We start from the raw sequence: 25385 nt of genomic DNA, 5'->3' as shown, positions 1-25385 counted from the left end.
TCAATGGAATGTCTTTAACCCAACCAAAAGTAAATTGGAAAAAGAGGATAAATTCAAATGAGGTTGTAAATAAAATGAGAACTCGTCTCACCAGAACTTACACAATATATGGCAAAATAGTCCAAACTATTTTTCATTTTCACTTAAAACACTTCATTATGAATTAAATAAATTATCAGAAAAAATGTTTTCTATTTTCATTCTAATTCTCATAAAACCTCATAGAGGGTTAGAAAACATTGAAGGTCAAAGGAAAGATTTCTTTAAGTAAAATGCATAATTTTAGAATCTAAACTGACTTATATAAAGATATAATCTTATAAGGTCAGATGTAGGAAAGATCTTATTTTCAACCCTATCCTATGGTGATTTTAATAACACAACCAATGTATTATAAAAAAATAGTCATGTGTCAATAACAATAATCAGAACCAAGTTTTGACAGTATTAGAGAGGTCTACTTAATTCTCAAGTAAAGCAATGATTTATACGATTCAAAATATCAAATAATCCAAAGGTCATTGTAGTACGTTTCGTTTTATATAAATGTATTTTTTTAAGCATAAAATATTTTTTTTTCAGTATGTTGTTGTTGTTAAGTGCCGTCGAGTCGTTTCCGACTCATAGCAACCCCATGCACAGCAGAACGAAACACTGCCCGATCCCGCGCCAGCCCCACAATCCCTGCTATACTTGATCCCATCATCGCAGCCACCGTATCAATCCATCTCCTTGAAGGCCTCCCCCTCTTTCGTCGACCCTCCACCCTACCAAGCATGACATCCTTCTCCAGGGAATGGTCCCTTCTTACAACATGACCAAAATAGGTAAGACGAAGTCTGGCCATTCTTGCTTCCAAGGAGCATTCTGGCTGCACTTCCTCCAGGACAGATCTGTTAGTTCTTTTAGCAGTCCACGGTACTTTCAGCATTCTCCACCAGCACCACAACTCAAAAGCATCAACTCTTCTTAGGTCTTCCTTATTCATTGTCCAGCTCTCACATGCATACCAGGCGATTGGAAATATCATGGCTTGTGTCAGGCGCACCTTAGTCCTCAATGAGATATCCTTGCTCCTCAGCACTTGAAACAGTTCCTTCGCAGTTGACTTTCCCAATGCTACACGTCGTCTGATGTCCTGACTGCTGCTTCCGTTGGCATCGATTGTAGAACCAAGCAACGTGAATTCCTTGACAACCTCAATCTTCTCTCCATTTATTGTGATGCTGCTCATTGGTCCAGTTGTGAGGATTTTTGTTTTCTTTATGTTGAGATGTAATCCATACTGCAGACTTTTTTTCAGTATATTCACAGTAAATAAATCTTCCTAACCTCTTTTTGCTCTGGTTAATACTAAAATCATGTAGTTCACAGTCCACAAAAGTACAGTGGCTGGTCAATGAGGAAAGACATACAAAGATAGGGCAGACAGTATGGGAAGGAGAGTCTAGTGTTTAAAATGTCACCTACAGAATCCACATAACAGAAATTCTCCACTGGGATAAGGAAAGCATTATGCTTTTAAGAGCATCTTAACAAATGGTTAAAGCATAACTATCTTCGTTTTTGTCCACAAAATGCATGAGGCCTAAATAAGACTCTTAAGAAAGGTACTGATTGTGTAGTAGTTTGCTCACTGATGAAATACTATTCATATGTTGACACAATGGATAAATCAGGAGGTTACAACATATACCATTGACACAAGTTTGCTTGCTATTGATGATAAGGGACATTTTTCTTTCCACTGCACAGTATTTGATTTTCATGTGTAGTCACATGTTTGTCTAACCCTCAATCAAAAGGCAAATAACAGAAATCTGAAATTCTTTTTGAACACACATTTGACGTGCTTCATAAATTCATGAACGTATTTGTCTTCAATGCAAGCAAAAAAAAAAAAAAAAAGGAGGGTACGCTATCCTCCATCCACACCGAGAACCCCCATTTGAAGCAAGTGGATTTTGAGTACGAAGGCCACAAGGCAGCATCTAAAGACTGTTGTTAAATAAATCATTACTGGTGTCAACTTACACTGATGACGGAGAAAGTGCAACGGATTAGCGGGAAGAAATATCATAAACAGGATATAATCAACAGCAAATCTACCACCCTGATCCTCCCAAATTTTTACCTGTCTGGATCTTATTCATGATAATCACATAAATGTTCCTATAATTAACTCCCACATGCTGATCTCTCCTGTCTACCTGGAGGACAGACAAACTGGGAAGTTAAGCTACTGAATGGTAGCTTCTCTGAACTTCTCCCATTTCATGGCAGTTCACTCAACATTCTTTCAACAAATATTTATTGAGCATCTAGTATGTGCTCTTTATGCAAATTAGAATCAGTGGCCATTTAGAGAACAATAGGATCTAAACTATTTCAAGATTAGGCATAATTAACATAGATCAATAATTTAAGGTATAGTATAAAAACTCACTGCTGTTGAGTCAATACTGATTTACAGTGACCCTACAAGACAGAGAAGAACTGTCCCATAGTTTCAAAGGCTGTAAATGTTTATCAAAGCAGATTGCCTCATCTTTCTCCTGTAGAATGGCTGGTAGGTTCAAACTGCCAACCTTTTAGTTAGCAAAATCTCTGAAATCACCATCACTGCACCTAAGGAGACTAAAAACATTTTCATCTTTAATGAATTCACATAATAATCCCTTGTTTTCCTACATTTTATAAAAATTTACTCTCACTCCAGATAAAACCCTACCAAGATTAATTCTAGCTCCCTAGATTCAATCAAAAGGAGAACTGTTTCTACCCTAAATTTTCAGCTACATAAATATTAGCTCCCAGTACACTAAAAGGAAATGTATAAAGTATTACTCCTGATTTACAACCACTAAGCAAAATTGGGGAAAAAATTAAAAAGGCTTCAGAAAGGAAAAAGCACAACATAAGATTATGAATAGCTTCCACAAATAAAATATAATCATACCACTTCCATTAGAATTAAGATTTATGCATTAACCAATGAATGATAAAACTATGCAAGGTTTAGAACAATTCATTTTATTATATCCTATGAACTTAAAGCTGAATATCTATTTAAAAAATATATTGAACTTGGCTTTACAGGAATCCTCATCATTTACTCTACATTTTATTAAGTTTTTATGGTTTGGCAAATAACTTGCATAGTGGGAGACAATATCCAGTTAGGCACAGCCTAGTTTAAAATAACTCCCAAATTACAGATAGCAGTTAATTCTGTTTGAAATGTTTTCAAATAAACAAGACCTCAACCTTAGCTTTTTACTCAATCTTGACTGTGTAGGTTGCATTCAATAGAAAACTGAAATCTGTTAAAAATATATTCCAGCATATTATCCTCAAAGGCACAGACCAAGGCATGTCATCACACTCAGTTCTTTTTAACTAGAACTTTAAAAGATGTTGCTTCACTTGAAACATTTTAAGGTACTAGAAGCACATGAAGTAAAGTGTAGCTAGATGAAAAACTGAAACTAGCAGATGTTGTTGTTGTGAGAGTATTAAACCACTTTCTTCAGCAACACTAACCAATAATAAGCAACAGAAATTTAATATTCAATAGTCTTACTATTTAAAGTTATGAGGTATATTTTAATATTTCAATCATTATAATTGTGTTCTATTTTTATGGCTTTGAAAAGCAGAAATCCATATGAATTATGATCTATAATTTTATTTGTAATTTCAAGAAATATATGCATTTATTATTATAGTCATAATAACTGATGACTAGTTCCAATGGCAAAATCTCGGCAGGAAACAGATTTAGCAATTTAAATGTTTCATAAGTTTTTGTAATTGAGGAAACTTTTCATAATCTGACATTTGTTAAAACCACTTATTAGAAATTATGCAGCACAGTAGCTGTGGAAATATGAGCTAGCTTCACAATTATAAAGTCAGCCTATGTAGCCCTCTTCTATTGTATATAGTGGCATAAACCCCACGGCGGCCTATCAGCTAACTGGCAGGCAGGGGGCTGCTCTATTCAAAGTGAGAGATACAAGCTGCAGGGCAAAAACCTGGCAGCTCCCATCTGACCCCACAATCCCCTACTGGTGACAGCTCCAAGCTCCATGGCAAATTAGGGCTTCTCATATTACAATTGGAGAAGACAGATTCCATTAGCAGTATCTGAAATTGAGTGGAGAGCTGCACTGTTATCAGACTTGACTCATAAGCACTGCTATTAATCAGAGCTATGATAGCATTTATATATTTCAAGCTATCTGCTGCCGCTGTGATATTCTGCTACAAAGGGTTGATGGGACTTAGGAAAGTGAACAATAGAGCTTTCTGGGAAAAGCAGAGTAAATCAAGAAAGTCTATGACTTCCGCACATTCTGAAGGGATTGCGGTTTACATAAATTTTCTCCCAATTGGAGATTGAGCTCTTCCTCATCTTACACATGGGATTTAGTTGTCACTCAATGGTAACAGCTGTGAAAAGGTGAAGCGGCCCACCGCTCAGAATATTGCCTTCGCTTTTAAAGCAATTAACCCATGAACAGGAGGCTACCTGGTGATATCAAAGGGATTAGGCCAGGCAGTGCATTATTAACATTTCCTTGAACTAATTCTAACTCTGACTAGCTGTCAGAAAAGACTCTACAGTCTTAAAGAAGAGTTTTTGCCCGGCTTTTTTCCCTTCAAAATGAAGCGCTGCTATTTGAGCCTAATATACCCCTCTACTTATATGAACATGCAAATGAAGCAAGCTCTTAATATGCTTAACCAGTCCGAGTCAATGCAATTTTAATACGCGTATGAGAGAAATATATGATCAATTAACCAGGGATCAAGGCAGATATTCTCCTGAATGGAAATTAATGCTCCAGTACTTTCCATTCTTCTTCAACTACGAAAACTTTGTGACAATTTGTTACTTACGCACAGTTACTTTTGAAATTAGGAAGAGCTTCACACTATCCTCTATAGCAATAATCTAAAATACTCTTTAAGCTGCGAAATCCAAATGTCCCTTAAGCGGAGATTCCACATTCTCTAAGGTATGGCATTTTAATTTTCAATTCTTTATTGAATGGAACCTTAGTTGAAGCTATGAGAATTGCAGACACTACTCAGAATCACGTGTTCAGTTTCCAAAAGTTTAATCAAATTAATTCTTAGCAGTAGCATAATACTTACATATATAAGACTTCTAAAAGACATAAAAACTCAAATAAAATACTGGCACAAAACAAGGTACCAGAAGATACAGAAATGTAACTGAAATTAATTGTACATTCCTTGTAATAAGGAGGCAGAGTTTCAAGTCACCTTTAATTATCATGAATATTCATGTAGTCTTAGTAACCTGCTTAACATTAAGAGATCTGGTTTCTTACCGTATAAACTTACTAGTGTTTGAAAGCTTTTTCAGGTAAGTTTCCTGAAAACAGGGCTTTTAAGAAAAATATTTGAAAAACTGCTTATGTAGTACTTAGTGACTTTAAAATCTTTCTTTAAAATTAACACTGAATTTGTATTATAAAAAGTGAAAGAGTTTTACTTTCAGTTCACATAAGTGTTCAACAAATATTGTTGACTGAATTCTTCTATAGTTTCACTTTAAAAAGATAACCTGACTCCCATGTGGAGAATATATTCCCTGACCTGTAACTATCAAAATAAGTGACAGAAGATATGCTCTCATTGAGATCATAAGCAATATAAATCTTCCCCAAGAAGAATTTTTATAAAATGCTATCAACCTACTCCACTCTCTTGGAGTGACACCAGAACATATGAAATGGGAACATGAAGATGTTTAATGATAGTGATTTCAGCACTCCTTCCTCATTTAGTACATAAAAACTAGTCTAATGTTCCTCAGAAGATAATTTCATAATTCAAAGTGTTACACATTGCTCATATTCCTAAGATTTATATTACCTTGAACTTTTTAATTTTTTACTAGTAGAATTTATGAATTTCAAATAGAACAGGGCACTTTAAATACTATACTATCAAATTTAAAAATCCTTTACTGCAATAAGGAGCTCTGGTGGTATAGTGGTTAAGGCATTTGGTTGCCAACCAAAAAGTTAGTGATTTGAACCCATCAGCTGCTCTGCAGAAGAAAGATGAGGCAGTCTGTGTCCATAAATACTTACAGCCTTGGAAACCACTCGATGGCAGTGAGTATGGTTTTTTTTGGTTTACTTCAATGGCATTAAAGGAGAAAATCCCAGTTCCTACATATCACACATTGTATTACATTGTCTTATATATAGATGTACACATTAATAAAATGAATAGTATTTCATAAAAATGAAATGTATTAAATTAAAAACCAAACTCACTGCCGTCGAGTCCGGTCTGACTCATAGTGACACCTCCTTAGGTTTCTGAGGCGGGATCACTACAGAAGTAGATTGCCCAACCTTTCTTCTGGGGAGCGGCTGGTGGATTTGAACCGCCAGCCTTCTGGTTAGCAGTCCATGCTTAGGGAGCTCTGGTGGCACAGTGGTGAAGCACTTGGCTGCTAATTAAAAGATCAGCTGCTCTGCAGGAGAAAGATGTGGCAATCTGCTTCCATAAAGATCTGAGCCTTGGAAACCCTATGGGGCAGCTCTACTCTGTCCTATAGGGTTGCTCTAAATCGAAATTGACTCAACAGCAATGGGTTTGGTAGATATAATACAATGCTTGAATGCTTATAAAGCCTTAAAAATACTCCCTGAAGGTAGGTGACATTCCATAAATAAATGCATAGAGAAACAACTGTCACAATCTTACTATTTTTAATTCCACAAACTGCAGTGATACATATAGCTTTCTATGTGCTATTTTCCTCACACGCTTTCTACACTGGAACAGAGCAAATATGAATGAGTTCTTGCCGACCATCAGGAAAGATTGACAAAAATGCAGTGTTAATGACACCTTACGGATTTTAAAAGCAAGAAAAAGATGCAAGAAAAGCAAAAATTACACAGTAATTGGAAACAATGAATAAATTGTTCTTTCAATCTAAGTCATGTTTCCTGAAAAAAATGGAGCTTTTTACATTAACACATTGAAACAGAATTTGCTTTTGAAATACAATCTTTGTTTAAAAGGTACAGAAGGTCTTTATGTCCACCCCAAGAGCTAAATATAGTGAATGCTATGTGAACAATTACTTGAAAAAAACTTAAACCTGTTAAAAGAATTAATTTACTGCACACCAGTCAGCACTAATCCCACATGTACAGTAATGTTCTTTTAAGTGATTGGGGTGTGGGGAGGGACTAAAACTGTTTCCTGGATCAAAACCCTTCACTACTCAACAACAAAATGGAATTATGATTTGTTCTGTAAATGAATAAAGTAATAAAATGTCTTCTAAACAAATTCTGATAAAGGAGTCGACCTGTAAAGGAATACATTTACTGTACACTGGCACTGAAAAAGAGCTGTCACTGCAATGGCTGTACAGAACTGTGTCCTGCTGTTGGGTTTATGTTCACGGAAGAAAGGTTTTAAAGGTTAAGTTCAGGTCATACAACAAATGAAATTGTAACAAGCCAGCTGACATTGTATAATGTCTTCTTCCACTCAATCAATAGGCTACTGTTAGTCCCATTACCATAGAGATGGCTTGCTCCTTTCTGAAGGGTGTCTATTGTTTGACAAAACAGATTTGCCACTTGAACTAGGTTGTTCCCTTAGGACGTGTACCTTGTCAATTATTTGTATTCACAATAATGAAGTATTTTCATATTAAATGTATGTAAGAGATGATATTGTTAGATTCCTTTCCTGAAAAATGTAACTTTTTATTTCCTAAGTACTCTAATATTGAACCACCAAATATTCTGTTTAATTTTATTAAGAGTTCTGATATAAAACACATTACAGCAAGAAGAGAAAATTGTCATTAAGACTGTATATTAAAAGAAAAGGGATGGAGGCTAGTATGCTAATCTAAAACACATTATAATTGAGTATAATAATTAATAAAAGCTGTTCAAAAATGCAGACAATTCAAATGAAAATTAACAAAGCTATATGGATTCCGTAAAGATAAATACTTTTATATGATTTTTATAGTGGTTCTCATGTAGAATGGTATCAACAATTAAATGTTGAAAAATGTGAAAAAACTTTAGAAAACTAATCACCTTATTGGCATAGTAGCTATTTATAGGTACATAACATTCTATATATATATTTTGAATGTTAAAGGATCTTCTAAAATTCAGAGACAAGGATTATATCAAGTAATTATCAAAATAAATATAAGTCCTGGTTTTCTTAAAATGTCTCTAAAGTATCTTGGGAAAATTAATAACTCATACATTAAATAGAGGACAAGTAAGTTCTAACTTCCAACATCTAAGATGTTTTAAAATAAAAAAGATCAGTTTTTCTCAACTGACAGTTTCTTAATTATAAAAGACTCAGAAGGAATCATTCTAATAAAGATTTTCTAACCACTTTGAAAAAGAAAGTATGTGTAACACTAATCAATACAAGCAGAGATCTTATTTTCAATGCCTCACACTTAAAGATTTAGTTATCACTGAAAATCTGTAAGACTGAAATAGAAACAAATGAAATAATACCAATATTTAGTAAATGATTAATAATCATAATATTTGAATCTGAAAGCTTTCAACAAACAAATTTAAAAGCAAATTTTAGAGTCAATATTAGCTTTTACCTTTCCATAAAGAAGAAGGAAATTTAGAAAGAATTTTAGCTAAAGGACAATATCATGACTCTAACACTAATAATAATAATAATAATATGAGTCGGGGCCGACTCGACGGCACATAACAACAACAACAACAACAACACTAATAAAAATATTAGTGTCCAAAAATCATATTTGAAATGATGTCTATTCAAATTATAATTCAGTTACAAATAAAAATTTTTATAATAAAATCTATAATACTTTTTGGAAGAAGTGGTCCCCCCCCTTTATAGAAAATAGAATTTACATTTTTCACTAAATACTTTTAGGCATAGGTTTGACTGAGTTAAGAATGCAGGAGCCAGAAACATAAAAGACAAATGAGTTTCTCAACATCCTAAACTAATGACCAATTTTTAAAAGCACGGTACCTTCAAACTAAGAAAGCTTTCCATCAACAAAGTGGGGTCTAATTTGCCTACCTTCTTTAGAACTATGAAAGAACAAAGTGAAACATTAATAAAACCACATCCCAAATTGACTTCCTCAGCTAACAGCCTCATCTCAAAAAAAAATTCACATGTTCATTCTTAGATTACAATATAATTAGATATTACCATTGGACCTGACGGGCAGCTGCCCATCAGCAGCGCTGTGATTAATTAAGTGATATTTACCATTTACCAAAAGATGAACTTCATATTGTTAAATTAAACTGACCCATCTGCATCTTCATAAGATGACAAACCTCATTAGTTCTGCCTAACCAGAGAATTGTGATAATGAGCTGGTGACACCTTCACTCCATTGTATGAAGCGGAACCAACCGCGTAATCATTTGAGAGGTCAAATGCGTATGAGTCAAATGCATATGAAATTTCCATTACATTTGAGAAGGTGAAATCACATGAGTTAGGAAAACCATTCAAGCAACAACAACAACATTAAAAAAAAAAAAAAAAAGTAATCTACTTGGGCCATAAGAACACGACATCTTCAATTACTAAAAATTAATTTTAGCTTATCAACTACTTTACCTGAAAACGGTGAAAAAAAGTAATGATGCAGCTACTGCTCCAAATAAGCCACAGAGAAGATTGACTCGGTAGGCAACTGAACCAAAAGGAAACAGTTCAATCGCCAGTTTAGCCACCAGAGTGAACAAAGGGTAGCCAGGAGGATGGGCAACCTACGGAAAACTGAGCAAATTAGAAGGTTTTCATCTTGTAAAGGAATAGTCACACTGGCTTTAATGGGAAAGTAACTCTTTTTCTCTAACGATCAAGCACCAATGACTCAATGTTTGAATAGTGGTTTTCTATTGTAATCCTCTTGTGCCAATACAAATAAATATTTTCTTTAGTGGATTTGGCAGCATCTATCACATGGTGCATTACCTAGAGAAAGGGTGACATATTTCATTGTCAGTTCTTAAGCAGTTTGTTCTCTGGGTTCACAGTACATTAGGGTCATTTAAAAGGCTATTGAAAAAAAGCTGGTTCTGAAATATCGTATTGGGTAGAAAGTTGAAAGACCACACGCTATCGGATTACCACCATGCTGACAGTCCTAAGGTCTTGCCTAAAGGGATCATGCACCATAATAAAGTTTATTAAATAATAAACTTATTAAAAGTGTTAACCCGATTTATTTTATTCTCCACAGCTTATACAAAATTTGGGGTAATAAGCCAGCCACTGTATATATAGTAAAGGCTTTGCTTTATAATTTAGTTTAATTGGATTTAAAACTTAAAGTAAATTGTCATGTACTGTACTTATAAGTTAGTAAAAACTGGGGTTTGAAAATAAATTAATCTACTTTACTCCATGCTTAATTAAACTTTCTTAATTCCTAAAACTGTTAATGAGAGCATTGATTAAACAATAAAACGAATACTTACTCCAAGCTCATATGCGGCTGTGATCAGTTCCCCTGTGAAAAAATAATGGAAAACCAATAATTACTATTAGAAAATGACACTCCTCCAAAGTTTTCAAAATCCAAATGCTTGCATTGGGGTTTTGCATTAATTTGACTGGATAAAACTGCAAATCTATAGAGATTTAACAGCATGAAATTGTCTACTAAGATTATTTTCTCCTCTAGTTCTTACTGAACAAACTATCTTTGGTACTTTTTAATAACTGATCAAAGGAAATATGGGTGAATTTTTTTAAAAAATGCTGATTTTCCCTCCTGAAAGAGTTTATTTCTAATAAAGATTTAAAGAAATAATCAATCACTGTTGCAAAGTATTAGTGTAACATGATCTAACATCCTTCAAGAACTTAGCACAAAACCATGTATACAGATGCAATTCTATGCTATATAGAATGGGTAGACATGTTTGTGCCGGGATATCTTGGAATAAATTACCAGTGTTTATTAACTCCAGGTTATTTTGTTAAACTCTACCATAATACATTTTTTTCAAACCATTGAATCATTCATTAGACTGTTACATAGTCCTCCTTTTTAGTTTCTCACCATGATTATGCAGTAATTCAATGTCTATCTGTTAAACAATACTTTAAATATCCAGAGCACAGGCATTATTTCTGATTTATCCCTATACACTGTAATGTGTACACCCAGTAGGAAATCAATCAATAGTAATTGACAAATGATTTATGAAAGTTACTCTTTGGAGATGTATTAAAGTTCATTTTCTACCCTTCAACGTACATCAATACTCTTCGTTTCTACTCACTCAGCCACAATTTAGACCTTTACCCTCTCAGGCCTAGACTATAACAATAAACTCGAATATTCTGCCTCAATTCATCTTCACACTGAAATCACTTCTTATGCACCTGCCACCCAAACTGCCCCCACCCCAAAAAAAGGCTGTATCATTCCCTAGGCTAAAATTTCTCGATGGCTGCTCTCTGCTTCATGAATGAGGTCTAGACCCCTCGCCCTGACAGGCCAGCTCTCTATGGTTTCAAGGTCCCTCTGCTAGGCTGATAGCCATGAAATCTACGCTCACTCTCATCAAATCTGATCACCCACTGTTCCTCGGGAGTGCCTCTCTTTTGCACCAGTTTGTCACTCACCTTCTGTGGAACATTTTCCTTAGCATTCTCCCCTATATTCTTCAAGGGTATATTCAATTGCCACCCCCTCAGTAACACCTTCCCTCACAAATACCCCCTTCTCCCACCTCCCCCAGTAGAAAATTAATCACTTCTTCCGCTTTTTCCAGAATCTTGTTCACACCTCTTTACTTAGCACATACTTAGACCTCCGGGTATTTTAGTTAACTGTTTCCATCCCTCTCTCCTAAGTTATCCAGTCTAGGATCCTGTGAAGACATCACCTCCTCTCCCTCCTCCAGCTACACATAAAGAACTAATTCAAGTCCTGCACATTGTGGTTGACACAGACACGACCTGGACAGCTCCGCTGAGACAACCCTGAGGTGAGTAACTGTTTGCATCATGGAAGACCCATGTTGTTGCTGCTGTTGTGTGTGATCAAGTGGACTCCGACCCTTAGTGCCCCCATGTGACAGAGCAGAACTGCCCCATAGGGTTTCCTAGGCTATGATCTTTGTGAGTACAGATGCCAGGTCTTTCCCCCATGGAGCCGCTGGTGCATCTGAACCATGACCTTTCTGTTAGCAGCCAAGTGCTTAACCATTGTGCTACCAGTGTTCCTAGAAGACCCATAAGGGTACCCAGACATATTGTCTGCTTAAGTCAATAACTTAAGAACATCTTATGAGTTTTCTGGAAAGATTCAAGAGCACCCTGGAAATGAAAGGTGGTTTTTATATGTCAAATGCTTCTAAAGAAATTGTTAATGATTTAACAGTTTAAAAGGAGTGCTCCCTAACTACTACCAAAGATAGATATTTTATAGTTTTAGCCCAGAATGGTTTAAAAACTCATTGCTGTTGAGTGGATTCTGACTCATAGCAACTCGCTAGGACAAAGTAGGACTGTCTCATAGGGTTTCCAAGGCCATAAATCTTTGCAGAAGCAGACTGCCACATCTTTCTTCCATAGAACAGCTGGTGGGTTTGAACCACCAGCCTTCTGGTTAGCAGTCAAACGCTTTAGGCACTATGCCACCAGTATATGTAAGTTCAAAACTTCAAGGTCACTTGAGTTGGAAATGACTCAATGGCAGTGAGTTTGTTTTTTGGTTTTATGTAGAAATATACTTCACATTCAAAGAGAGACAGTTACACTATACTAAAAGCTCTGGTGTAATGGTTAAAGCATTTGGCTACTTATCAAAAGGTTGGTGGTTTGAACTGACCAGCTGCCCTGTGGGAGAAAGAGGAAGCAGACTGCTTCCGTAAACATTTATACCTTGGAAACAGCGCAGCTCTACTCTGTCCTAAAGGATTGCTTTGAGTCGGTATCAACTCAATGGCAGTGGGTTGGGTTTGGTTAATTTTCTCTAAGTTCTTTTTACCACTAAAAAGTCAATAAGCTGTTATTCTTTGCTGGAGTTCTGCTAGTAAAGAGAAAAATGTGGAATGCAACAAACTTCCATCATCAACTATTATCAAATGTTAAATGAAAATCTAGATAGAAAAGATGCTACTATTAAAACCTATAAATGAATCCTTGGTAAAGAGCTAAAGGGAAATACTGCTCTTAAAATGTAATGTGATAATAAGAAGATCATAGTAACAACACTCACCGCGCTTCCTGGGTCCTTGCTCTCCCCAACCCTTTACGCTAGGGCTTCCTCAGAGGTCTACGACTATCTACATCAGAACCACCTGGGAGCTTTTAAAAGCAAAGATTCCTTGATCACATCCCACCCCTACCTAATCCAGTAAGGCCCACCCCCCTCAAGCTTCTAAAGCAATTCTGAAATTGAAGTACACTGAAGCTTGAGAACCACTGCTTTGTGACAGACTGTCAGCGGATGATAAACATTTAAAAAAAAAAAAAAAAGTTCAGTTTATATTACACATTTTAGATTAATTACACTATCACATTCTCTTATCAAGTCTGCTAAGGCAGTATCTTCAAAATATACAAACACCTATACAAGCTAATATTTTTACCCCGAGAATATAAACAAAAGTGAAGCCTAGATTTCCACTCCCTGCTCCCACTGGACTGAGAGGCTTCCTGGACTCACTTTCACATAAATGAACGATCCATGGTGCATAGGTTAAGTTTGGCAAGGTCTCACAATGTGATGGATTTAAAGAGAAGGATTCAAGACTTATCAGGAAGAAGAATGCATGCTTTATACTGGTTTTGTGATGGGTTCTGTTTATTGTTAGAAATTATGTCATAAACACAAACATCCAAGGAGTACATTAAATATATAAACAAAATTATCAAAGATATGATTATGCAAATTTTCCATACTGGCAAATACTTGGAAAGCAATTTATTTATCATTTCCAGAAAATGAACATAATATTAGAAGCAACCACTTATTTAATGTCAAACTAAACAAATGAGAACACCTTAAAAAGTTTGGTAACTCAAGGTAAACATATAACTTTATTCTTTGGGGAAAATATTAAATACAGTATTAGTTGAGGCAAGGCAGCAATCTTAGATCTTAAATAGACTCCAAATATCACTATGCATGTGATGGCAGATTTAACAATGAATTTCATGAAATTCTTTGACAAAGAGTAGAGGCTAAAAGAGTATGTTTTCAAGTCAATCTACTTGGGTTTTTCCCTACTGCCCTACTTATTGGCTGTGTGACTTTGGGCACAGTTTAGTTTTCTCCTCTGTAAAAGATAGTAATAGTACCTATTCCATAGGATAGCTAGGATTAAATAAAACAATCCATGTGAAGCACTTGCAACAGTGCCTGTTGTTGTTGTTGTTATGTGCCGTCGAGTCGGCCCCGACTCATAGTGACCCCTCCTTGGGTTTCCGAGGCAGTATCACTACGGAAGTAGGATTGCCCAACCTTCCTTCCGAGGAGTGGCTGGTGGGTTTGAACCGCCAGCCTTCTGGTTAGCAGTCAAGTGCTTTAGCCACTATGCTACCAGAGCTAGCACATACCAAATGCTCAGTAAATGTTAGTTACTTAGCTATTCATCCTATTCCCATGTTTCAAGTTCAATCATTCATGAAAAGCAGTTGTCAATTACCTTTTGAAAGGTACAGTCCTAACTAACCTCTGAGTAATGTTCTCCAATGTCACTACTCTAAAGTTATTTCTACGGTTTAATATAAACCTTGAAAACAGATGTAACTCCATGCCACCACACTAATGAAACACTATCTCTGTTAGTCCAATAGGCCCAGAAAGAGGAAAGTTAATTATTTGAAAAATGGAACATCAAGGATCCTCAATGGAGGATAAACTCTCACTGCCATCGAGTCATTTCTGACTCATAGTGACCCCTCCTTGGGTTTCCAAGGTGGTATCTCTACAGAAGTAGACTGCCCAGTCTTACTTCCGAGGAGTGGCTGGGGAGTTTCCACTGCCAGCCTTCTGGTTAACAAATGCCTTAGGCACTAAGCCACCACCAAAAATCAAACCAAACTCACTGCCATCGAGTCAGATCCAACTCATAGCGCCCTCCTTGGGTTTCCGAGGCAGTATCACTATGGAATTAGATTGCCTGGTCTTCCTTCTGAGGAATGGCTGGTGGGTTTGAACCGCCAGCCTTCTGGTTAGCAGTCAAATGCCTTAAACACTACATCACCAGAGCTCCCTCAATAGAGGACAGACAAAATAACCTCAAATGCCAATTCCTGCTATTGTCACCTGTGTAATCTCCTCCCTTGAAATGTGGGCTGGGTTTATTGACTCGCTTCCAAGAATAAAATAAGGCAGAAGCCATAGGATATCCCAAGATACAACAAAGCAAACAACTCACTGCCATCCAGTTGAACTGACCATAGTGATCCCTCCTTGGGTTTCCAAGGCAGTACCTCTATGGAAGTAGATTGTCCTTTCTTCTGTGGAGTGGCTGGTGGGTTTGAACCACCAATCTTATGGTTAGCAGTCAAATGCCTTAGGCACCACACCACAAAGAAGAACCAGACTTATGTGGGGCTTAGGTCTCTCTCTGAGAGATGCCACATAGCCTAGGAGAGGCCCTCATGCTAAGTAACTGATGTCATCTGACAATGGCCACTAGATTGAACTTGAAAGTATATCCTTCCCAAATTGAGTCTTGAGATGATTGCAGCCACAGCCCACACCTTGATAACAACCTTCTGGGTTGTTACCAATCCCTGACCCATTGAAACTGAGATGAAAAAGGTTTAAGCCCTAAATTTTGCAGTAGCTTGTCATGTAGCACAGATAACTAATACACTCAATTTGTCAGTCTCACTATCTGAATTTAGAACAACATTCTGCAAAATTACTGGTCATTATCAGGTATTATTGGATAGTTATTTAATTTGGCAGCAAAACAAAATGAAAACCTAGATGGTTGTTCACTTCCCAAATATAAAACAATTATAAATGACTGCAAGAGTCCGTAAGTGGAGCTTTGCTTTTTAACTGAAGCAGCTTGCTTTATGCCTTATCTGGCTTCCACTCTTCTGTTTGCTCCCAAATTTCTGCGTGGCTAGTTCTTCTTTTTCAGGTTTCAACTAAGTGGCTAAGACACTTGCCTGCTAACCAGATGGCTGGCGGTTCAAACCCACCAGCCACTCCTCGGAAGGAAGGTTGGGCAATCCTACTTCCGTAGTGATACTGCCTCGGAAACCCAAGGAGGGGTCGCTATGAGTCAGGGCTGACTCGACAGCACATAACAACAACAACAATCACCTCTTGCAGAAGCCTGTCCTGGCTAGCCATTCTGAAGCAGCCAAAACCCACTCCTAGTCTCAGTCATGTGCCCCTTTTGGTGTTTCTATAATTTATTGCTACTTAATGTGTCCTGGTTTATTCAGTAATTTGCGTACTTAATCTTTGCGTTCGCTAGAATACTGTCCGTAAAACTTGTTCACCACTGCTGTATTCTTTTTGTCTGAAACACTTGGACTCGGTAAGTATTATCGGTGTACTAAAGGAATGGACAGCCGCTCCTCGGAAGGAAGATTGGGCAATCTACTTCCGTAGTGCTACTGCCTCGGAAACCCAAGGAGGGGTCGCTATGAATCAGGGCCAACTCGACGGCACATAACAACAAAGAAATGGAAAGCAAAAACTTAGGACCAGAAAAATGACCTGAGGAAGTGGAAACGTTGCTAAGACCTATCAAGCGAAACCAACAAGCCCCGTCTCCAAAGCCTGAAAACTAAGGGAAACATATTAAGAAGAATGGAAACTAAAGTTGGTTCTGGAACGCAAAACCCTGAGCTGGGCACAGGCGGGTGGGTGGAGGGCCCGAGCTGACGAGAAAGGTCCAGGGTGGAGAAAGGTCCAGAGGTTTGGGGTCAGACGCTGCCCTTGCCCGCTCCAGGACCAGGGGAGAGGCGCAGGAGGGACGACTCTGAGAGTACTTTACCCGAGTCTCCCCCCGGCACCGACGGGGGCAGCGTGAGGGTGAACACGGCAGCCACAGCAGCGAAAACGGCGGCGCAACCACGGAAGCCCCCGGACCGCCGAGGCCCCACCCCGGCTGCCTGCCTCCTGGACAGGTCCCTGCCGTCGCCATGGAGACCCATAAACCAGTGAGGACCCGGGCGGGAGGAAACAGCGGTTCCGAAGGCCTCGATGCAGCAGGTAGCTTCCCGGCCAAGAAGCGAGCACAGTCCTCCGCCTCTGCGACTTCCGGGTCAAGCCGCCGCAAGCCACGCCGTACCATTGTCCACGACAGCGGGTGGGGGAGAAAACCAAGAACCAGCCTAGAGGAGCTTTCCTGTAACTTCCCATATGTTGAGATTTATAACCTTACAATGAGCTTTAATGTAACTGATTATAGGGGTGGAGAATTCTTTTAAGAAAGCGATACTGAACACAAATCTATCATCTCTATGACTATTCCCCCTTTCTTATTAGCTTGGTCAGTTCTGATAGAAAGAGGCGAGGTGGAGAACGGGAATGAGGAAGGACCTCTTCTGCCCTCTATGGTGTGGGGTGGAACTACACAGAAAGGCCAAGATTGCTAGCTCAAAACTGCCTTTGAGTTCATTTCCATACACAGCGACCCTGTTTAACAAGGTACGACTGCCAAGTTTCCAAGGCTGTAAGTAAATTGCCACATCTTTATCCTGCGGAGCAACCCTGTGCCTCCAGGGGTCCTAAGATAGCTAGGCGCCTAAAATGTGTTAAAACAAGGGAGAGTATCTTTACAATATGTGTAAAAGTAAACCAATACATATATTAAGCTCATATGTTTACTAAGATTAATTATAAGCCGTGTGCTAATTTTTAAATCACTAAGAAATTTTCAGGAGCTCTGGTAGCATAGTGGCTAAAGCACTTGACTGCTAACCAGAAGGCTGGCGGTTCAAACCCACCAGCCACTCCTCGGAAGGAAGGTTGGGCAATCCTACTTCCGTAGTGATACTGCCTCGGAAACCCAAGGAGGGGTCGCTATGAGTCGGGGGTTGACTCGACGGCACATAACAACAACAACAACAAGAAATTTTCAGAGAGATTAAGATAAGCTAGTTTGTCTGCTTTACTTTCTCTGGTAGCATGAGGAAAACTCCTATGTAGGTGAGTTGCGAAACTAGACTTTATGTATTCATACAAATACGTTATACCATGATAGAAGTTTTTCCTGTTTAATGGAGGGAGAGATTTTGGCCAGGCTTTGTCCACAAAGTTGGAAATGCAACAGACACAGTATTTTCTACTTAGCTGCAATACAAAAGAAGGCTATTGGTCTTATATGAATGAATAAACCATAGCACGGTTCTTAGTAAGCTTTTAAAGGTCATATTTTACATGATCATAGCAATTCTTCAGTGTGGGAGGGGAGGAGGGTCACTTCCACAAAATGCATCTCAATATATACTGAAAATCAATAATTTAAATCGTGTTGCATGCAATCTGACAGGAACTACCAAAAGCCAGGGAGGAACTGAGGCCCTCAGTCCAACAACATGTGATGCACTGAGTCCTGTCAACACTATGTGAATGAGCTAGGAAGTGGATCATTCCCTGTTTGAGCCTTGAGATGATTAAAACCCCTGCCAAGCCTGTGAGAGACACTGAAGCAGAAGATTCAGCTAAGCTTCACCTGGAAACTAGGAAATAATAAATGTCATCGTTGTAAGTCACCAAGTTTTGGAGTACTTTGTTATTCAGCAATAGATATCTGAGACTGTCTGTATTCTATTTATTTTCTGAGAGAACATGCCAATAGAGAATAGTAACAGGGCCAAGCATATGGATACTTCCTTCCTTTGTATCAATTTCATTTTCTGCTCATGAGCTATATAAAAAGATAAAAATTTACCATGGAAATTACATTCAAAAGGGAATAATTCTCTGCTCATGTTTTGTTGTTTTTGTTAGGTGCTGTCAAGTCAGTTCTAACTCATAGTGATCCTATGTACCACAGAACAAAACACTGCCTAGTCCTGTGTCAGTCTCATAATCCTTGCTATAGCTGAGACCATCGTTGCAGCCGCTGTGTTAATCCCTCTTGTTGAGGGCCTTCCCCTTTCTCATTGACCCCCCACTTTACCAAGCATGATATCCTTCTCCAGGGAATGGGCCTTTCTGACAACATGACCGAAGTAGGTCAGATGAAGTCTGCCAATTCTCATTTCCAAGGAGCATTCTGGCTGCACTTCTTCCAGGACAGATTTGTTAGTTCTTCTGGCAGTCCATGGTACTTTTCAGTGTTCTTTGCAAACACCACAACTCAAAAGCAGAAAAAAAAAAAAAAGTCTTCGGTCTGCTCATATTTGGGAGGTAGAAATCCGAGCTAGGAGTGCACATTTAGGAGTTGTTCATATAAGGACAGTATGAATGAATAAGTTGACAAAGGTAAAGTGTAGAAAGAACAAGGATAAGGTCAAACATTAGGATATGTTTTCATTTAGGAAAATGGGAAGAGAATGAGAAGTGTCACAAGAAGCTAAGAAAGAAATAATATCAATGAAGAACATAGAATGTCACAAAGAAGTGAAATGGGGCACATCTAGGCTTTATGGGACCTGAGAGTATAAACAATTTTTTAAACAATCCTCTTTATGATGCTGGAAGCTTTGTCACCAATATTTCAAATACCAGCAGGGTCACCCATGGTGGACAGGGTTCAGCAGAGCTTCCAGACTAAGACAGACTAGGAAGAAAGACCTGGTAATCTACTTCTGAAAATTAGCTAATGAAATTCTATGGATCACAACAGAATATTGTCTGATATAGTACTGGAAGATGAGAACCCTGTACTCAAATCTGCCAATTATCATGAAGATGACACAGATTTGGGCAATGTTTTGTTATGTTGTACAGAGAGTTATCATGAATTGGAGCCAACTTGATGGTAACTAACAATAGCTTTAGGTTAAAAAAATACAAAACTGCAAATAAAAATTAGGCACAAGCTTTGGCAGGTGCCTGTGTTAGTGAGGGGCCCTGAAGCTTCACTAGCTTCATTGTCGATCTCTTTGGGGATGAAGAACGGTCAGTTCTCTGTTTGTGCCTGACTCTGCCTCTCAATAGCATGTGACTATCCCTCCTCCCTGAAGCACCTTATTCACTGGGCTTCAATGACAGCAGCTCCTTTGGTTTTCCTTCTGCCACTGGCCTTCCTCCTCTGACTCTGTCAGACCTCCAAACTTAGAGTGTACCAGGGCTTAGTTCTAGACTTCTCTTTATTCCTTTCTTTTCCCCAAGATGATCTTATTGAAGTCTAAATAGTAATGATAGGCTGATAAATCTTAAAACAACATCCCCCAGCCTCTCCTTCAAGCTACAGAATTAAACAACAACGACAACAACTATCCCTTAACTACTCTATTTCTGTGTCTAATATATGGAAGTAGATTGACCAGTGTTGCTTCTGCAGAATGGCTGATGGGTTTGAACCACCAACCTTCTGGTTAGCAGTCAGATGCTTTAGGACTGTGCCACCAGAGCTCCTTAATGAATATTTAAAACCTGGCAAACTATTTTATTTCCACTGTATCCCTAGTGGCTAAAATGGTGCCTGGCACAAAGTAGTTGCTCACCACATATTTACGTAATGAATGAATAAAAGAAGAATGAGAGACCACTGGTGTATTTATTAGGAACTGTATTTAGCTACTAGTAACAGAGACCCTGCTACAGTGGCTTAAACATACAAGTGTTTATTCTCTAGTATAAAGGAGTCTTGAAGTCATTAGTTCAATTAGTGTCACAATTCTCAGGTGTCATTAAGGATAAGACTTAAGGCCTTATATCTTCTGTACCATCCCACTTAGTTTATTTCCTCAAAGTTATTTCCTGGTTTCAAATGGCTGTTAAGGTTCCAGGCATTACATCTGTATTTTAGAAAGAATGAGAAAGGATGGGAAGAGAAGAGCATGACTTTGTCCTTTTAAAGAGTGTCCTGAGAATGCCATTCCACATTTCTGCTGTATCTCATTGACCACAATTGAGATAGATGGCCACTAGTAGGGGCAAAGGAAGCTGGAAAACAGACCCTTTCAGGTGGACAGATTGCCCTGGATTCTATTCCAAAGGAAAAAAAGGAAAATAAATATTAGGAGGCAACTAGCAGGCTCTGTCCCTGTTGGATTTGGTGACCCAGAGCCATTTGAATCTTGGAAGTTCAAGTGGTCAGTTTCAGGAGATCAGTAGATGTGGAAACCAGGTAACAGTGGAATATGTTGGACTCAAACCTTCAACCAACAACTATCTCCCCAGGTTACTGCTCACTCTCCTCCTCATCCTCCTTTCTCTCAAAATTGCCTCTGGGAACTCTAAGTTCTATTCCTCAGGTTTGCAGAACAAGTTATCTTGCCTTAGGGCTTAAATCCACACTGTTGTTGTTGGATGTCCTAGAGTCAATTCTGACTTGTAGCAATCCCATGTGTCAGGGTAGAACTGCCTGCATAGAGATTCCTTGGCTGTAATCTTTATGGGAGCAGCCTGGTTTCCCTTCCCTGGAGTCCCTTAGTGGGTTCCAACTGCCAGCCTTTCGGTTAGTAACAGAGTGCTTAACTATTGCACCACCTGGCCTCCTTATCCCCACACTTGCTTACCCAAGTCATCCAAGTATTAATAGGGTAAAAGCCATTCCTCTCTAGACTATAGAAATGATTAATGATCTAGACCTAGTTCCCAGTCTAGTACACTTTCTTCTAAGATTTCTGCACTGATACTGTCAACATTTGAAGAAAAATAACTAAGGGATAAATGTTAGCATCTTAATGAGTTTAAAATCACTGACAAAATGAATATATATCCATATAAATAGCAATTCCACACATAAAACACACCCACTTTGGACTATGCAGTGGTCTCTCTGGATGTAGGGGGACATATAAGTGCTTCACATGCCTGGCTGCTAACTGAAAGGCTGAAGGTTTGAGTCTACCCAGAAGCACCTCAGAAGAAAGACCTGGTGATCTATTTCTGAGAATGCAGCCACTGAAAACCCAATGGAGGACAGTTCTATTCTGACACACAAAGGCTCTCCGTGAGCTGGGGTCTGCCTGACAGTAGTTGGTTCCCTGGATGTAGGCAATGGAATCCTTAGATATTCATCTTTAAGTAACAATAACACAAGAATTAATTTAATAATTAATAATTTACTTAATAATTTAAATAACAATAACACAAGAATTCAAGGCTATTCACACCATAATCCAGTTTATTATCTCTCCTTGATAGCCTTCTGGTAGCAGTCAAATGCCTTAGGCACTATGCCACCAGAGCGCCTAAGATGAGATAGATCATTTAATTATCTGGGTTTTAGGATTGAATAGATCAAACCCTTACTTCTAACATAACAACTTTGGAGGAGAGAGATCAGTGAGAAACTGGCTTTTCTCTGAAAAATGGGAGTTTGAGGAGAGGGAACCACTTCAGGAGGTCTGAGCCCCAACCATACACCAGGGCTTCTGGGGCTAGCATTGCATTCTGTTACAGAATGTCCTAGATCTGTCCCTTTTGCTTGTCTCTCCCCAGACAGGAAAGGTGAGGACCCTGACAGCCAAGTCCTCATCCTAGAAAGATATTAACAGCAAGTCCACATTAAGCCACAGATGTACTAAGATGAACAATGTTTGAACACACATGAGGCATCTATCAGGTGTCAGAAGGAGAAGAACAGGCTGGACAGTTAATGTCATTGCTAGCATTTCCTTTGATCCACAAACCCAATAAAATTCCCTGTGGGAATGCCTTTTGTTGAGTTCATCATTTGGTTGAATCATGAGTGTAGGTTCAAGAATAAGCTGACAGTGAACCAGTGGAGTTAGCCCAGGGGTAGTTCTGCAAGTGTTATTACAGAGATATAGTGCCTAAAGCACTTGACTGCTAACTAGAAGTGTGGTAGTTTAAACCACCAGCCACTCCTTCGAAGGAAGGTTGGGCAATCTACTTCTGTAGTGATACCGCCTCAGAAACCCAAGGACGGGTCGCTATGAGTTGGATGCAACTCGATGGCAGTGAGTTTGGTTTTTTTGGTTAAGGGACAGATAACACCTTTGTCCTCTGTACACAAGATGGGTTTAGTACATTTTATAGTCTTCACCTTGGAAGGCGAAATCTTAAGACGTGGAGAAAGTACCTAAAACGTACATGTTTCTAGAATGAAGGAAGATTACAAGAGCACAAGGGTGGGAGTGTGGACTGAACAGATAGCAAGCACAGACTGCAGGAGGCAGTTATGAGTTTGTGAGACAGGCTTCATAGCAGACTGGTAATCTCACTAGAGCCCAGGAACCGGGGCGGGAGGGTACCTGATCTACCCCAGAGCAGGCTGGCATGCTCCTTTCAGGAACACAGGATAATAATTAACTTTGTGGGCTCTAGAGTTAGACCATCTTGGTACAACTCCAAAACTACTAGCTGAGGAAGTTAGTTCTCGTAACCTTATTTTTTCCAACTATAAAATGGGGATGTTGTAAGAGTAAATAAATAATCTACGTTCAGTGGTAGAATTCTCACTGTCTATGCAGGAAACCCAAGTTAGATTCCCAGCCAATGTACCTCAGGCACAGCTACTATCTGTCCCTCAGTGGAGACTTGCATGTTGCTATGATGCTGAACAGGTCTCAGCAGAGCTTCCAAACTAAAGAACCTTCCAGAATCAGAAGAGAGGTCTGCTGATCTACTTCTGAAAATCAGCCAATGAAATCCTTATGGATCATGAAAGTCCAGTTCACAACCAATCATAGCAATGAGCAGAACAAGCAGCATTTTGTTTCATTGTGCATGGGATTGCCATGAGTCAAGAGCTGACTTGAACAGCATCTTGCTTAGCACAGAGCCTTGCATAGAGTAAGTACTCACCAAACATCAGTTATTATTATTATTACTACCTTCAAAACTATCCATTGCATCTCTGCTATGTGTTAGGCTCTTATGAGTATGCAGGCATTATTTCTGCCCTTCCAGAGCTTATATTCTAGTAACCAAAAACAGTTGCCCTTGAGTAGATTCTTAATGTATGATGACCCCATTGCGTGTCAGAATAGAACATACTCCATGGGGTTTTTAATGGCTGATTTTTCAGAAGTAGATGGCCAAGCCCTTCTTTTGAGGTGCCTCTGAATGGACTGAAACCTCCAAACTTTCAGTAGCAGCTAAGTGAATTTACTGATTGTACCACCCAGGGATACAATAAATAATCTAGCAATTGCAATATTGTGTAACAAGGGCTACAGTTGTTATGAGATCACATAGATGGCTCCAAGGAAGCTGAACCTGAAGGTAGCGTGGGAGTTAGCAAGATGAAGTCTACTCTGAAGGAGGAAATGGGTGGTGTGTGTGAAAACTTGGAGTTATAGAGGGCAGGCAGTCTTGAGCAAACCAGATTTGCATGCCTTGAGTGCAAAGTATGGGGTAGGCTGGGAAAGACCTTGGGGGATACATCATCCAGGGACAGTAAACCAAGTGGAACAGAGGAATGTTAACTCACACTACGAGGGCAACACTGATTTCATTTCAATAAATCAAATTTAATTTGTTTTGAGTGTCTATGTTTGTACTATTTTGTTGTCAGAAAATGTATCTTGTCATTTTTGGGAATCCTTCCTATCCCACTCCAACCCCACCAGGGTCATATGAAAGCCTTGTAGACTGGGATGATTCTGACTCACAGCAATCCTATAGGACAGAGTGGAACTGCTCTATAGGGCTTCCCGTTTACAGAAGCAGACTGCCACATCTTTCTCCCACTGAGCACATGATAAGTTTGAACCACTAACCTTTTAGTTAGCAGCTGAGCATTTAACCACTGTGCCACCAGGGCTCCTTGAGACTTACATAGGCTACAACATTCAGGGCAGAGCCCTCTCTGGGCTTACTCTGCTCATGTTCTTGTTGTTGAAGTTCACATCGATACCAAGTTCAATAAAGCCAGTACCAAATTTGAGTCTATGAGTTTTTCCTGCTAGATACCCAAAAGATGGCTCTTTGAGTACAGTTCCCACTCTCATTCCTTTCACCCAACCCAGAATCCTCCATCAGTCCATACACTGAAGTGGTTACTAATGTGAACCTGGGTTTCTATACTCGCTTGAAAACTTCAGTAACCTTGTCTGTTATTTCCAGAAATCTCTCACACATCTTGGCTACTCTGCCCCTTCAAACCCCAGCTCTTATGCTCTTCCTTTCCCTCTCTGTGACAAACCAACATCCATGAGCCCAATGTTATAAATGAAAGCCAGGATTGGAGTTGTCTTCTTCCTGTTAACCTCTTCTTTCACTTCTTCAACACACA

The 25385-nt window shown here is 38.8% G+C and overlaps 1 protein-coding gene across 1 annotated transcript in view; it reads right to left on the bottom strand.

The window, feature by feature from the left end:
- The window catches only part of TMEM260 (transmembrane protein 260), a 74757-nt gene extending 57437 nt beyond the window's left edge, over positions 1-17320 (bottom strand). Inside the window, exons 1-3 of the mRNA XM_007951860.2 lie at positions 17055-17320; positions 10545-10576; positions 9679-9830 (exon numbers count right to left, since the gene is read on the bottom strand). Of these exons, the coding sequence (XP_007950051.2) occupies positions 9679-9830; positions 10545-10576; positions 17055-17214 (344 nt within the window). The 5' untranslated portion in view covers positions 17215-17320. The remainder of the gene's footprint in view (positions 1-9678; positions 9831-10544; positions 10577-17054) is intronic.
- Between the last annotated feature and the right edge of the window lie 8065 nt (positions 17321-25385).

This window comes from Orycteropus afer, unplaced genomic scaffold, assembly GCF_000298275.1.
Source record: "Orycteropus afer afer isolate SDZICR_OR568_19922 unplaced genomic scaffold, OryAfe1.0 scaffold00314, whole genome shotgun sequence".
In the NCBI taxonomy this organism is placed as follows: domain Eukaryota; kingdom Metazoa; phylum Chordata; class Mammalia; order Tubulidentata; family Orycteropodidae; genus Orycteropus; species Orycteropus afer.
Note: the sequence above shows the minus strand (reverse complement) of the source record. Positions and strands in the feature narration are given on the sequence as shown.